The sequence below is a fragment of the Ruditapes philippinarum genome, unplaced genomic scaffold (assembly GCF_026571515.1).
Source record: "Ruditapes philippinarum isolate M1 unplaced genomic scaffold, ASM2657151v2 ctg550_1_1_1_1, whole genome shotgun sequence".
Lineage (NCBI taxonomy): Eukaryota > Metazoa > Mollusca > Bivalvia > Venerida > Veneridae > Ruditapes > Ruditapes philippinarum.
This window is the reverse complement of record NW_026854566.1, coordinates 347,157-364,721: the sequence shown is the minus strand read 5'-3', so window position 1 is coordinate 364,721 and position 17,565 is coordinate 347,157. Positions and strand designations below refer to the sequence as shown.

The window sequence follows — 17,565 nt, the reverse complement described above, 5'->3', positions numbered from 1 at the left end:
TGGTGACCTCAAAATCAATAGGGGTCATCTACTAATCACGACTAACCTCCATGCCAAATATGAAGACTGTGGGTCAAAGGAATCTTTAGTTATTGGGCGGACAAGAAAAAAGCGACGGACGCCGGACGGCCAGACAGACAATCTGATTCCAGTATACCCCCCTTACAACTTTGTTGTGCGGGGGTATAAAGATGATATGAGTCAAGTTCTAACTAAATCCCTTCACCATCAATGATGTCACGTACATGCTGACATATTAAGCTTTATAACACCAACATAATTATATGCATATTTAATTGTAATACAATTTACTATCTAGATGTCTAAAAAAGGAAGTCTGAAGGACCACTATATCCCTGCTGCAGTTGACTTAAATCATCACTTTAATGCAGTAACTGGGTAATCCCTATTATGACTTTATAGGAGTTCACCCATTATTGCACTAAGACGATCATACGTTGATTTCTTTAGGCTTTTTAGAGTCTGTCTGAGGCATTTTAACATGAATCAGGCTGTTTTGCTTTGAAAAATTTAAGCTTAATTTATCACAACATTTTGTATTTCAATCATATCCTGACTGAGAGGCCTGTAACCCGACTTAAAACCCAGGAATAATTGGGTCAAGTCCTATAATATCCCTTTAATCATTACAACAGTTCTAGCAATTAAGGAAAAAGGGTTAAAAGTGAATAAATTCAGCTTTAAAGGTGGTTTCAAAATTTTATTTGCATATCTTTAACATATCTTGCTCAGGGTAGTTTACTAAATTTCTCATCTGAACCAATAACCTACAGCACAAAATCTGAACCTATCACCAATCGCCCCTTTCTATTCTTTACTTTTAGTTTTCTAAAGCAGAATTAAGCCTCGACTTGCATGGAAAATCCATAACATACTGATTTATTAAATCAAATATTTTGTGATATTTTCTATGGTAGAATATGAGATCATGAATGTGAAAATCAAGGAAGTTAAAATGGCAAAAATGATATAAAAATGACAACATTTAACATATTATATCACTAAGATAAAAACTAAGATAAATAATTAAAGTAAACTTTACCCCATTTTATAACTGAAATGTTAAAACAACAAGGAAATACTGTCTACAAAATGCACTGGTCATAATTCTTTAATTAAAACGTTTTATAACACTTTGTAGGAAGAAAATAGTTTCCTCAAATGTCCTCTTTATGAACATATCAATAGAACATAAAGCTATATTAAAAAATAAAAATATTTATAATCCTCATTCAAAGATTATTGAAAAACTATGCCATAAAAGTATGCATGTATACTTTAAAAATCTTTTGACCAATGCATTTTATCTCGTAACATATAAAAAAATCTAAAACCATGCATGCATTAAAGTTTGTTACTACAGTTATGACATCAACCAGTTACTACGACAACAACAAGGTTTTGGGGTTCAAGCCTTCATACATACACAAGCCATATTTTTCATGCACAAGAGCTCGGGGACTATTTATGTTGCTGTTTGAGCGACTGAGCAGAGAGTCCGCGGAGCCGGCTCGTACCAGTCGACCGTAACTTCCACTTTGCTGGATGGACCGCTGTAAGCCTGGTGATTCAAACGTGATATTTACAGATAAAATTAAATGATGGTAAATGCTTCTCTATTCTAAAGGTGAAAATTATGTTAATGATAACATTAAGTAATATTGATGTCATTGTTTTTTTTTTAAATAATGCATTGGTGATGATGATGATGATTATAATGATGATGATGATGATGATATATGGTGATGATGATATTGATGAAAATGGTGATGATAATGATATATGATGATGATAACCATACAACATTGGTAACAATGATTGTGTTTTTGGATAATTATGTTGATTATAATTATAATGATGATAAAAAGGAGGATAATGATTACCTCGATAAGGACATGATGATGATGATGATGATGATGATTCATTGTAATAATTATGATGACTTTGAAATATTTTGCAGAAACAATCTCTTTTATGATTATTTTTAGAGGGAGACTATCATGCTCAGTTTGATCAAAGTAACTGCAAATACCATATTTATTCCTTTAAAACCACCCTTCCTCTATACCATTTGACAAATTCCTGATAACAACTTTTTCTTTTATCGTATATTAATGAACAAGCCCCTATATTACATTGTGATAGAATAAAATCTATTTTTTATTTATTTATCTAGTCATGACATCACTTAAAGAATTTGCCACTAACCCAAATCCCAAATTTGATACCCATTAAATCTATTATGTTTACAATAATTAAAGCAAAAATACAATAGCCTAGATTTGTAAAGGATAGGGTGTGTTTATTGGAATAAATACGGAGTACAAACTAAAATATGGATGCAGGCACAGTCATGACAATGCAGTCATATAAAGAAAGATGAGTGAAATGAAATAAATTATAAAGCATTCTTTAAGCAAGTTAATTATAACACTTTCTTGACAGGACAGAAACTGGCTGTGTTTTTTGTTTGTTGTTTTTTTTGTTGTTGTTTTTTTTTTAAAACTCAAAACGTTTAATTTTAACTCAAAATGATGTTGTCAGTTAAAAGTTAACACAGTTTTGCGTCATTTTTTTGTTGTTCTTTCTATTCAAACTAGTGGACGGTCAAAACTGCTTTTATTAAATTGTTCGTTAAGTTAACACGGTTGCAGGAAAATACATTGTCATTTTTTTGTTGTTGTTCAAAATAGCATTTATCGAACATAAAGACTAAAAAAAAACTTTTAAAACAGCCAATTTCTTTCTTATACTTAAAACACACATATTTGTCTAACTACCATCAAAAAAATGATTTTGTTGTTAATAACGCACAGAACTGAAATTAAAGGCATTTTTTATCTGATCATTTTCTCGTGACAAAAACCCGGCTATTTCTAGATAATTCTTGCCACTGAGAAAATGACAAATATTTCAAGCTACCTGTGTGAAATGATTTAGACCTCTGTACCGATGTAATCATACTGTCTGTGAATGCATGGTCAAAAAATATTCATAGTAATTCTTTAAATAAATTTAATAATAATATATACAAGTATATATATACATATAAGAGAGAGAATTTAAGTTACATATTGACCTTTACAATTGTATCAGCAATAAAGCATACATGCTATAAATTATTCCAAATGCTTCTTTAATATCCCTGATCATTGTCATGGGGGTGTATTTAGGGGGGTGGGGGTGTATTTAGGGGGGGTGGGGGTGCGGCAAGAGACAGTAAAAGGCTGTCTTTTGGGAATGGGATTTCCAGGTTTTTGGGCAGTTAGTTAGTTATAACACTGGTATATCTTTCTTGATTTTTTTCCTTCAACTTGTTAACCATCAGTTTAGAGCTATTAAAGTAACTTAAATCCATTGATAATTATGGGCCTTAACCACCAATTCAGGCCCATATAGCCTATAACAGGCCCAGATAAGACTGTAAGTTATGTAATCTGACCTGTATATTAATTGTTAGTAAATTGATAATTGAGACCTCCACATGGCACAATGATAATATCATCTAAAATATATTTAGATAAATTATTGTTATCTCAAACTTTTTTTGGCATATTTGTCCAACCAGTACTGCCAAAACATAGATATAAATGAAAACCTATTCATTTATACTACACTTTGACAAGTTTTATTTTTTTACTTTCCTTTTACAAGGCAAGGATGGATTTTATACATTTTATGCATTCGTATACATGGAGTTAACAGTGTACTTGATTGATGCATATTTTTAGTGCATGTGTACCAAGGACAAGAATGTGCATTAGAGCATTAGAATTATCTTTATATACAAATATAGCTTTATATCTATTACAGTTATGCATGTCATGCAGAAAATTATATCCCAGATATTTCATTTTTAAAGGCAGCAGTGTCAGCAATTTTAGTTGTTACCCATGGTTGTATAATTAAGTAAGTATTGCTCTGTGGTTTCCATATACATATATAATGATTATATTAGTGCATGATATCATAATATAGACCCTTTAAGGAGTAAAGTATATAGGGGAAAAATAATAAATTACATGGGTTTAATAAACATATTCATAGTAAATGATCAGAATATGCACGGAAAGGACCTTTAAGGCATATAATATTGAATATGTTTAAATAATTATTGTTTAGATGTGGTCGGCACATTATGAACTTTAATCATTGACTCAGCATAAAATAGTTAAATATCATTCTTTATAATGTTACCAGTTTCATGCTGACACAATGAGTTGAAGTTTTACCACAGTGCCGCCATAAAAATTTTACGCAAAAGTACCATACCTTTATTAAGTTCTTTCAGTCCCCTGACTTTCTGATAGATCTCGCTGCTCCGTGGATCACCGTGACCTTTACGTTTCTCAGACATACTCTGTCTGCCAAAACCATCTCGGCTAAAACCATCTGGCCCTGGACTCCTTAAAATAACATATAGGGAAATATAAACTTACAAATCTTTAATACAATTACATTGAAACAAACAATGACCTACTTTGTTCATATTTCAAATAAACATAATTGGGACATAATTATTTCTCTATATTCTAGACAATAAAAACTTTCTGGTACTTCATTTTCTGGTCCACTTAACTACATCAATGAATGAAATACTTGACTGATTTAAAAGCTTACAGTTCACTTTCTTCGCTGGTTTGACTAGCATGCCGGGTCCAGTCTGGGCCTTTTATCCAGGCTGGTTCCTTGTTCGCATCTTCAGAGCTGGAGCTGTTTGACCTTGACAACGGCCTTCGCTCTATACCGAGGGTAGAGTGTGGTCTCGGTCGCTGTAAATATGTTATTTTAACAAAATCAAATTTTAGTATCAGAAAGTACACTGTGTAACAACAAGAGCGATCAGTAATCACATGTGTCGCCTCATGATGGCCAATTTCATGTTGGGACAAATTTTGTGACAGACGGACAGACAGACGGACAGTGCACAACTAGACTAACCACTTTGTACTGATAATTCCTGTAAAGTTTGGATGAAATTGCACCAGTAGTTTATGAGGAGTAGTCCGGACAAGCTTTTGTGTATCTGGCAACACACAGAAAAAGAAACCTTTTTATCAAAGGGCCATAACTCGGCCAAAAATCATTCAACCGGAAAACCCTTGCAATATGCGCAAGGACTTGAGCTACAGATCAATCCTGTAAAGTTTCATTGAAATTGCATTAGTGGTATAAGAGAAGTAGTCCGGACAAACTTTAAAATTAAAAATTATTAAAGGGCCATAACTCTGACAAAAATCATTGAACCGGAAAATCCTGACAATATGCACAACTAGACTTGGTACTGATCATTCCTGTAATGTTTGGATGAAATTGCACCAGTAGTTTATGAGGAGAAGTCCGGACAAGTTTTGTGACGGACGGACGGACAGACGTACCAAAATTTGATGTTTATGAGGCAAATGAGCTCATAAACACCACCTGGACCAACGTCCATAAGCAAAATAAGCTCATAAAAACAAAAAATAGCTCTTAATTTTAAATTTTATGAGTTTATGTTCTTTATTTAACTACGGAATGAAGCTCATAATAATCAAATGTTGGCTCAGACAGACAGACGGACAGACAGACGACGGAGAAGTGATCCCTATATGTCGCCACTACTCCGTAGAGGCGACACAAAAAAGTATTTTTTTTATTTTACTGGTTGTGATGCCAGAAAAGATCAATGAAGCTTTCCAGCTGAACCAGGTAGCCTTTTAATGCATGTTATAATGTGGCGGCAAAATTTAAGGACTATCAAACACCTATAGTCTGTCCTCATAAGAAATCCCATTCACTGTTCATATAAATTAATAAGAAACATGATGCATTCTGCCAGCATATGCTAGTATTACATCAATAATACTTTTATCAATTACTACAAAAACAAATAAAAATCTTTCAAAAACCTAAACAACAATTTACCTGCTTTGACAGGTCAATGAGATTTCCTTTGTTACGATAAGGTTCCGGACTTTCTGCGTAACTTTCATGAGTCGCTCTAGTGTAAGATTCATTTCTAAGTCCATTCCCTGCCATAATCCGATCCAGAAACAGGTTTGGAGACTTGAAATTACTTGGTATGTCTCCATTTTTAAATTTATCCGGAGTTTTATTTGCGTCTCCAAACATTGGATCACTTGTGTCCATTGAATCATTGTTATTCAGTTCTTTCTCTCCGCTCACCCATTCCGCCTCTTCAGAGCCCGGGGAGGTGAACGGGGAGGGCGAAGGTGCCCCGATTCTTCGGGCGACCTTAATGTTTATACATCCAGGTACGGGTCCTTCTACTTGCATAGCATTGCGTAATATGTCCATGGCCTCGGTGTTTGAATGTTGTATAAGGGAGGCACTGTTCACTTCTAAAAGTTGATCGTTAACTTGTAAACGACCGTCCTGAAAATAATGAACATTCAGACATAAGAAATGATCATTCAAATTATACCTGAACATCATTTGTTTGTGAAAACAACATCCATATTAATAACTCCACCCAAACAATAGTGCAAAAGGTGCAACAAATGTCCTACATTAAGTATTTCCTGTATCTCTCATTAAAAGAGGAGAATATTTAATTACCGGTATATATATTTCTAAACTAAGAAAGGTAACACTTAAATTACATAATGTTAAAAAGAAAATTCACATTATTATCAATTTTTTTTTAACTGGTTCAAAACTTATAATATACCTACTCATATTATGAAATTGTCAAAAAAAGAGCAGGATATTCCCATTTCTACTTAAATATTTCTAAATAAAATAAAATTACTACACTAGCAAACCTTGATAACTATTTTGAGGGTTTTTTTTATTTTTTTATTTTTTTTTTTAAATCTTGCTTTTTCACTGGTTTAGTATCTATTATTTTTTTAACATGAAGTGTGCTTTCCAAATTCTTAACCAGTACTGACCATTTACCAGCCTTTCTGTATAAAATTCTTTTGATATAAAAGTAAAAGATTTCATTATCAGCATTATTATCTCAGAAAAACTTGTTGATATGAGATCAGAAGATCTTACATTGCTCCTAATAAAGCAAACCTGGTATGCAAATTATTTCCCTTTAATAGTCATCTCCCTTTCAAAAATGAACAGAAATGGCCTAATTTTCTCTTTTACATTCAACCTTAGTGATCTGAGATCAGAAGACTTCACATTGCCCAAACGAAGCAACCCAGGTATGCATATTATCTCCCTTTAATGATTATCTCTCTTTTTTCATGTCAAAAATAAACAAAAATGGCCTAAATTTCTCTTCTTACATTCAACCTCAGCAGCTCCCTCACCAAAATCTCCACCTTAAAGGTTATCCTATTAGCTAAGCTAAAGCATCTGCTTTATCACGATTTAAAGGTACATGTAATTGTAACAATTATTTTTGCAATCATCATAAATCTTGTTCCATAAAATATTCATGTTTTCCTTTAGAAAGAAAGCCTGATTACATATAATTGCAAGCAGAGAAGTTGAAGCACAATTTTGCTGTTAATTATAAGCTCCTTTATAATGGCCTACTTAAAAAAAAGCTCTTCTGCATTCACAATAATTTTGAAATCTACCTTAATACTGGTTCCCTGTTTTATAAAGATAGATTAATACTGTTTCCCACTTTGAAAAAGATAAATTATAACTGGTTCTGTGTTTAATGGTTGTATACAAAATAATACTGGTCCCCGTTTTCATCAAGTAAGAATGTTTAATCTGTTACTATTTGTGTGGTGCCAGTGCCCAATTTTGATACCCGTGTTATATCATTAAAACACACGTGCATGTAAGTCATGTGCAAATTTTATTGTGATGTAAAGTCACACAGAGGTACTTTTCCTTGTTTGTTTTCTTCAGCCAAGTCATTTCATTTTTATCCAATTAAACAAATGAGATCATTCAAATTTTCTCTTGCTAAATTCTATTGACATGTGTTTAATTTCTCTTCATTTATTTTATGATATTTGAGACAATTCTATTTAAAAGAATTCTGAATGACCATAATCTAGGCATAAACTTTCAGTCCAATAAAAGGCCAATATTTTAATGAATCAAAATGTTTAATCAATTTAGGACCAATATGCTCATAACTATCTGGTTAAAACCTATCTTGTATCCAATAGCGCTCTATTACCTTAGAAGCAGCACCTCCATGTATCACAGCTTTAACAAAGATTCCCAGATCCCGTGTCCCTTCCTCCGTCGTGAGGGTTTTCCCCTTCACACTTACACCAAGCCCAGCAGAACCAGTGTCGTTCAATGGTATGTTAAACTCGATCAGTTCCTTGTTTTTCATCACGGCCAATGTACCATCGTCTTCAGCTTTGTCTGTAGGCTGGAAAAGGTCACGATGAAGATCAAGGTCATTTCTGGCAGGTTCAAGGTCACTGGTATTAGAATCATGCTGAAAGCGCAAGAAAAGGCGTGCACACACACAACACACAACAACACAGAAATTCACACTGCAGAGCAAAGAGTGAGCTACACAGCAAAACAAAAATAATTTAGACACATCTATGTATACAGATACATGTAAGGTAATACAAAAAGACTTGTACGTTAATAGAAATAATAAGACAAAATCAATTTTTTAATCAATCTTTTTTGCCGTGTTTGTTTTATTAAATTTTTATCAGTAGTTTCATTCTTGAAAGGATCAGAAATTAAGCAATGCAAAAGGTTTAAGTGAATGCCTTTTAATTTAATGGCTAGTTTTATGTTTTCAAAATGACCTTGACCTTTGACCTAAAATGGATCTGCTAGGTTGAGCTCATCAAAATGCATTCTTATAAAAACTCTTAACGTAAAAGCTTTACTAGTATTGTTGATGATCACAGACAAAAACTTAACCAAAAAGTTCAACCAAAGCCAACAGCTATGCCAACAAGTGGGTCATAACAATAGCTCCAATTTTTCTGCAAAAGTAGAGCTAATAATTGATGGGAAATCACAATATATACAAGAAAAGCATTGATGCAAAGCATCAAAGGGCGACGCCAAAAGAATTTGATCCAGGTTTGCACCTAAATACTTAACAAAAGATGTGTACTTTACAGCAGTACCATTTCATGTGACCTGGAGGCTTGGCCCAGTTTATGTTGAAACTTAAACCAAAAAGAATAGACTCTGTCTTGCCAAGATGCAAAGACAATTTATAGTCAATAAACCAATCTTAAGATTTACTTTACCAGATACAAGGATACCTGAGTCATCATCATATAATGACAGGCACAAGTATCACACCTGGGAAGAAAAAATATGACCAGATTAATAAAAAAATCTGTGTTCATCTTAAAAGTGTCAAAAAACAAAAAAAAAATGTAAATAATGACCCCCTTTAAAAATATACTATTAACTTTAAGTATATTTTTCTTATTTTTTTATACTTGTGCCTGTGCATATAATAAAAGCTTATTGCTTAGGGTTGCAGACATGTCATTGACATATATTAGATATAAAAGAGGACCTAAAATGAACATCAGGGGGACACCATAGGTATTCAGAGAGAAGAGTACCAGCCACATTCACCAGCTGCTATCAGAGATAAGACTTGAACCATGCAAGAATGTCATTACATATGGCAGATGCTTGAAGTTCCATGAAGAAGAAGAAAAAAGAACTTCTTCATGTGCAGTATAGTGTGATCAACTGTACCAAATGCTTTTTGTAGATTTAAAAGTATCACGCAATACTGCCTTTGTCCATTTCAAATTAAATGCAATCTATTTAATGAATCAAACATGTGTCAGTTGAAAAACCACTTCTAAACCCTGACTGAAACTGCCTGACCATGACTCGAACCCATGACTTTCAGAAGACCAACTGAGCTATCCGGCCGGCTACACATTTTCTCTTTAATAATGAAACAGTTCTAAACCTAAACCTTTTTCCCCACTATATTGATTCATGTACTTGAATTTCTGATGTTTACAGAGCATAGTAAATTAAACTAATGGTAACATTTGCAGTAACAGGATGAGAAAAGCTTTCAGCTTGACCAGAACTCAAACCTGTGACTCACAGAATAATGTACCGTGGCTGTAGCGATTGAGCTATCTGGCCGCTTACACATTTTCTCCCCTAAATAGTGAACAGTTCTAAACCGTGACAGATATTTAGATTTTTAAATTAACAGATAATTAATTCTTAATTAATAAATAAAAAAAAAAAAACCTTACATACTCATAGTCTTAATTAAAATAACAATTTATATAATTATTATTGTTTAATTATTTTTACTAACTAGAAATGTGTCATCATGCCACGGATGCCCCCGCATGCAGCCAAAATTTCAGATGTTATTATATTTAGTTCCAAATTTGTTTGCACAAATTATTTTTTTCATTTTAAGTTCAAAGCCCTTAAAACTTTTCAATGTTAACACAAACCATTTTCATACAATGTTCAAAGCACTGAAATTATTCAGTCTTAACCTTTTGAAAATAGCATATTTCATATTTGTAGCCAAAATAATGGCTACATACATTTCCACAAAAGTATGAGTGCTGAATCTGAATGTTCAAAATTTTTTCCAATATTCAAGAAAGATAAGTTTATCCAAAATCATTGAACCACGACCAAATTCAAACTTAAACTGCCTATTCCTAAGATGTATCTATATTATTTTCAAAGTGAAAGGGACATAACTCTGCCAAAAAATCATCGAACCATGACCAAATTCCAACTTGACCTGCCCATTCATTTGACATATCCATATTTCAAATTTGAGTTGAATATGTAACACTGTTGGGTAGATAATGAACAGAAACTGTAAATTTCATATTTTTTTCAAAGTGAAAAGGGCATTACTCTGCCAAAAATTATTGAACCATCACCAAATTCGAACTTGACCTTGGCATTCCAAAAAAATATCCATATGTCAAATTTGAGTTGAATGTGTTGTACTGTTGGGGAGATAATAAACAGAAACTGAAAATTTCATATTATTTTCAAAGTAAAAGGAGCATAACTCTGCCAAAATCATCGAACCATGACCAAATTCAAACTTGACCTGTATTTTCTCATGACATATCCATATGTCAAATTTGAGTTGAATGTGTTGTACCGTTGGGGAGATAATGAACAGAAACTGAAAATTTCATATTATTTTCAAAGTAAAAGGGGCATAACTCTGCCAAAAATCATCGAATCATGACCAAATTCGAACTTGACCAGTATTTTCTCATGACATATCCATATGTCATATTTGAGTTGAATGTGTTGTACGGTTGGGGAGATAATGAACGGAAACTGAAAATTTCATATTATTTTCAAAGTAAAAGGGGCATAACTCTGCCAAAATCATCGAACCATGACCAAATTCGAACTTGACCTGTATTTTCTCATGACATATCCATATGTCAAATTTGAGTTGAATGTGTTGTACCGTTGGGGAGATAATGAACGGAAACTGAAAATTTCATATTACTTTCAAAGTAAAAGGGGCATAACTCTGCCAAAAATCATCGAACCATGACCAAATTCGAACTTGACCTGTATTTTCTCATGACATATCCATATGTCAAATTTGAGTTGAATGTGTTGTACCGTTGGGGAGATAATGAACGGAAACTGAAAATTTCATATTATTTTCAAAGTAAAAGGGGCATAACTCTGCCAAAAATCATCGAACCATGACCAAATTCGAACTTGACCTGTATTTTCTCATGACATATCCATATGTCAAATTTGAGATGAATATGTGCAACGGTTACTAAGATAATGAACGGAAACTGATGATGACGGAATGACAGAATGACGGAATGACGGAAGGACGGAATGACGGAAGGACGGAACAGGGTAACACTATATGCCCCGGCCATTACATGGCGGGGGCATAAAAAGGGCTAAGACAGTTATTGGTTATGCCATTATTTATAACAGGTCAATTTGAAAGTGAATATAACTGTGCTAATACATGTACAATATCTATGATAAGAAATTTTATGAAGGCTGATTTGCATTTTACATCAAGGGCACCGGGCGAAAACATGAAAATGCAACAAACGAACCACTTTGTGGTAGATTGTATTTTCATGTTTTCATCTGGCGCCCGGTTACTTTTTGTACTTTGTTGGTTTTCATGTGGCACATTAAATCACCCACTATAAAATTTAGTGTACAAATTTATTCAAGGGCAAGTAACAATCTACTCTATGAAAAGTCTGTTGTCGGGTTGACTCAGGAGACCTGGAGGTTGAGACCGGTGTCCCTCCATTACAAATAGATAAGGCAGAAGCTGTCCTTTTCAAACTATGCACATGTTAGAAAAAAATTAGAATAACTATTCAGAACATGATTTTTTGAGGCTTTATCAATTATATTGCTTGATCCAAGTGTCAGGACATTTTCAATCAATACATGTATTATCATTTATAACTTTAAATGAAAGTCTCATCCCTTTAATAATAATGACATAACTGCAACTCTTTAAATTCAGAAATATTATAAGTCTCATCATACCAATATCACAGTATATAAACGATTTGAACCCCAACCGGATCTTGTGAGAAGATCTCAGCATCTAAACGTACAATCGGGCAGGATGGCACATTAAACTATTAAAGATCGGCTTGAATTTAATATGTTACGGTATGTTAACAGTTGAATCAAATTAAGAAATAATTTATCTTTGCTTGTATATACATCCATAACCTTCTTCATAAAATATATATGCATAAAACGCTGTGCTCTTCGTTTCTTGTTTTGTTTATGTCAACACACGCCGATTACACAAGCAAATTTATGCCTAAAATGATTTTGCTTTACTATAACTTATATCTGAATTTTAACTTTATTGTCTTTTCCTCATACTACCGGACAGACACTTGTGAAAATATCTTTGAATATTGATAAAACATAGTAAATAATAGAGGCGAACATTCTGACAACTGTACCCGTCTTGCTAAAACAATTTTATTGATCTGTACCCTACTTGTGTTTTCACTGAACCATTACTTGAGAGTCACTTTTGATGATTTTAATTGTGTTTTGTCATATGTTCCAAATTTTATTGTGCAGAATATGAAGTTATTGTGTCACAAGAGCATGGTACATGTCTTAGTTCTATGTAAGTAACCAAAACTACATATGAATGGACGAAAATACCAGCATGAAGTTGCTGGTTATACGAATCAGAAAGTCAATTATTTCTTGATAGGAATGAATAACTAGCAAACCTTATCTTCACTTACCATTCATTTTTCTTTGGAAAATATATAAAGCTAAATTATTACAAATGTACTATAAATTTCTTATATCTAGTTCAACCACATTGTTGTTAGTTTTGACTGACCGTTATATAACGTCACGTATCAATAAACCTCGAAATATCATTACAAGATTTGTTGCAGATAACTTATTTCAACATGTTGAAAGCTTTAATTACACCTACCGTTGATTTCATTCTGCTTTTTAAACTCAGAAATTCGTTGACTTTCTATTTCTGATATGTACGACTTTCATTCTTGTACATGTATATCTTTCATAGGCGTCGACACAATTATGGCAATTTTTTAAACGGAGAATATTCGGGAAATTTTAATTGTCAGTGTTTCAGCTATTGATGTTATAAACTTCTTTTTTTTCGTTTACGTTATTGGCGATGACGCTGAAATTCTTTAAGTAGGAAATTTTATTCTGATCATTATTTATTCTTATTTTCAAGTTGCAGTCGGGATGGGGAATAATTATGTGGTCAATGATGGCATTGAAATTCGTAGTCTTTACTGAACAGTATATACAGTTGTATTCTTCCATGGTGATCCGAAAGAGAAATATACAGAACATTATATATTTTATTACACAAATGATTAACAATAGTATCAGTTAAACCATTTCTCGGTAAATACCATAGATCCCACCTTATATACTAAAATTCTATTACAATCATTATCTTTTCTCGCATTAATTGATACAAAATCGTAATAAACTCCAATAATCTTTAAAAATACTCACAAGTCAGGGTACAGATAAAATTCGTAAACTCACAAGTAGGGTTCACAATCACCAGCAAGTAACGTTCAGTTTACGGAAATGACCTCCTTGCTAAAACTCTTAAATTTATGTTCAAGATACAGCAATATGTTATGCATATGACTAAATTATCGTTTGTTATTGATTACTTTAGTTGTTCGATATCAGAATTTAACGTTTAACTAAATCGACCTTGGAATAAGACAGATTTTTGTTCGTGTTCAGTGTTGATCACCTGAAAGTTGTTCGTGAGTTTCTGTTATTTTATAGCCTTCGTGCTAATGTTTATGTTTTGCATAACTTAGACGTTTAATAAAATTTCTGTCTTACAATACAAATATAGATTTACTAACCTAACATTCATCAGTATCAATATAATTACCAATATCGTAAACAAGTGAAGTGGCAGAATATGGCTGACACTGAAATCTTCTCACAAGATCCGGTTGGGGTTCAAATCGTTTATATACTGTGAATATACTAAGATATAAATGTATGCACATAACATTAATAATTCCAAGTTTCTATTAAATAAATATGAAATATTGGGTATATAAAGCCAGTAAAAGTATATATTTATCAATATTCTTTCATCAGGGCCTCTATGCTTTTGATGACCTTACAACTGGTAAATTTTATAAAACAAAAATTGTAAGTAATACCTAAGATAGACAGAAAAGAACAAATAATTTAGTAAACATGAGTTACTTCCCCTTGAAATAAAGAAAACATGAAACCCAAAAGAACACCCTAAACATCAAAATTAAGAAATATTGCAGGCTCATTTTAATTATGCCATGCAAATTAATGGTAAAGTATTCATAAAAAAGTAGATGGCCATGTGACAGCAGTAATTGCAGAAAAACGGATAGCTGTCAACATCCGGATACTGGTACACTTTGTAAAAACAACCATTCTGTTCAACAGAAAAATGTAATATGGATAAAATCAATAGGATAATCGTTTACAACAGTCCATTACCTATCCTAATACTCATTTGCAGGTGAACTTTCTTCTTGTAGGAAAGTTTTGAAATGTATAAATGAATGAGCATCAATGTAGACCACAACGATATTCGAAATCCGGGTTTTAGTATTGTCAATAAAACAAAGGGACAAGCTTTTAATCAGAGCCTGCAATTTCGTGAAAATAATATCACAATGCACATGCTTTTTATATAAAGTTATTAAATACAAATATAACAACATATTTGTTTACTTGATTTTTACGAATCAAAATAAATATAATTAACACAACATGAAATTAACTGCTAATAATATCAGCTCCTTCCATAGGCAAAAATAAAAAGCATTCCATAAAAGACGACGCCGCTCACCGGCGTCGCCAATAAATGTAGAATAGAACTGTCCCATCACAGGTTTTCTATGACCTACTAACACATATATTGCATTTTCCCCAATAACATAGCTGAGTTTACACCAGTCCTAGTATATTTAATAACTATAAATTGACTCTTAATTTCCGATAATGGCATAGCTGCACATGGATGGTACTCCACATGCAATATCCTTAATTGAATAATTTCATTCTAGAGAAGTAGATTCCATGGATACAATGTTAGTTACAACTAGAATGTTTCTTTTGGCTTTAGGTACGGTACAGTGAAAGTAATTTTGAACCCTTACATTACTAAATATCTAGATAGATTTATTTCGGCAAAGGAAGCATATATCTTGAATGGAGTTAATTGTCCGTCTTTCAATCTGGACAAAACTGTTTCTTCATATTTAGGAAACATTTCAAAATATGTACTGACTGAATATGGAACAAGGTATACCAAGATCAGATGGCACAGATGTCCCGAATGACCTATACCTGACTGGTGACAGGTCCATTTATTAAAGGATATTTAGCAGTGTAAGGGTTATACCATCCTGGATCTGCTTCCTGGACTGACCAGTAATAGGAAACAAATATTCAGTTAATGACTACAGCTAAAACCAGTACTGGTATCATGGCTGACCAGTACTTGTATCACAGGAAGAAATACTGAGCTGTAGGATAACAATTAGCATGCACTTACTTTCTACTATACATAGCTTTAGTGCCTATAATTGTGGCAAAAAATAAATCTGAAATTGTTCAACAATATTTATCTAACTAGCATGGTTGTGGCAAAATCTTCAAGATAATTTTGGACTGCACAAAATGTCTGCTTCCTCATACTATCCCGTACTGGTGTTTTTAATAAAATTAATCTGAATTCAACCTTCCTTATAATAAGGCATGTGATATAACACGCATGCGATAGTAATCTCCCTAATTGGCAAAATCCCCCAGTTATTGACATGTAACTAGACGGACAATGTTTTATCAATTTACTCATAGGGTGAACAATATTATAGAAGAGACAGAGAGAGGTTAGAATGACTCAATATCTAGTACAAAACAACAACTCATGACTATGCATAATTAAACTAATTAATCCAACAATAAAAGCGGATATTCAATTACTTTTGGGGGATTTTAAGAGATAATTTAAAAATTTATTTCCTTTTCTCTATTTCTTTCTCAGGTTTTTCAGTCACATGGACTTTTTTAACGTCATATAGTGACATTCTTACTTTAGTGGTGGAGGAAGACCTTGAGTAACCCTTCTTGTTACGCAGGTTGACTAACTGGATAGCTTTCTCATATAAATGAATCCAGACTTGGTAAAACATTTTAAACCTGCAGCAATGAAGAGCAAATACTTAGCAGTCAACAACTTTTAATCACATAGCCAAAGACACCTCTATATTTACACTCAACTGATATCAAAATCACCCGCCATTCTTGATAAAATTAGTGGCAATGAATCCTATGAAATTTAGTTCAACTTATTTGTATGTTGTTCTTTTTTTCAATCTTTATTAACAGTTAATCCATCATGTTTTTAAAATATTGTTTCGCATTTAAAAATTATATGGTGGTTGACTCCAACTACATTGCAGAAAATGTTTTCTTTTTTCTTAGTCGTAATACTTCAAACATTCCAGGAATTTCAATATCCATTCCCTTTTAAAGTAACAACCCCACCTAAACGCTACATATTTACTTTACAACCCAGGTTTTCTTGAAGATAATATTACATTGTAGGTTATTTACCCATCAAATATAACCTTCTGTTTTGAATTTTAAACAATCATACATTTTAGTTGATGATCTAATTAAAATACACAATGACATTTCAGCCTATTTTTACATCACAACTAGACAGACATACAGCATCAAATTCTATGCAAACTACAACATAAGCACTTAAAATCAAACCATGCAGAAACAAAAGAAAATAATTATTTGTCTAAGGATTGTTTTATGCACACTGATCTAAAATTAAGCTCATAGCTACTAATTTGACAAGAAACAATTAAGTTTGGTCTTAGGTAGATTCTTACAGACTCACATGGAACCAGCTCAAGTTCAAGTTTAGCTCAATATTTTCTAGACCAAATCCAAAGTCAAAGAGACAATTTTTTACCTCTATCTCAACTTGGACACACAAAATCCATGTGGTAGTCTTGAACTGTTGGAAATTTTTAAAAAAAGAAGACCTAACTAGACTTTAATCTTGACTTTTGGTCAAGAACTGCAAGTACT

The 17,565-nt window shown here is 32.7% G+C and overlaps 1 protein-coding gene across 1 annotated transcript in view; it reads right to left on the bottom strand.

The window, feature by feature from the left end:
* Positions 1-17,565, bottom strand: part of LOC132740482 (partitioning defective 3 homolog) — a 63,509-nt gene that overhangs the window by 14,744 nt on the left and 31,200 nt on the right. The window contains exons 11-15 of the mRNA XM_060728388.1: positions 8,126-8,395; positions 5,929-6,399; positions 4,642-4,793; positions 4,294-4,427; positions 1,448-1,582 (exon numbers count right to left, since the gene is read on the bottom strand). Of these exons, the coding sequence (XP_060584371.1) occupies positions 1,448-1,582; positions 4,294-4,427; positions 4,642-4,793; positions 5,929-6,399; positions 8,126-8,395 (1,162 nt within the window). The remainder of the gene's footprint in view (positions 1-1,447; positions 1,583-4,293; positions 4,428-4,641; positions 4,794-5,928; positions 6,400-8,125; positions 8,396-17,565) is intronic.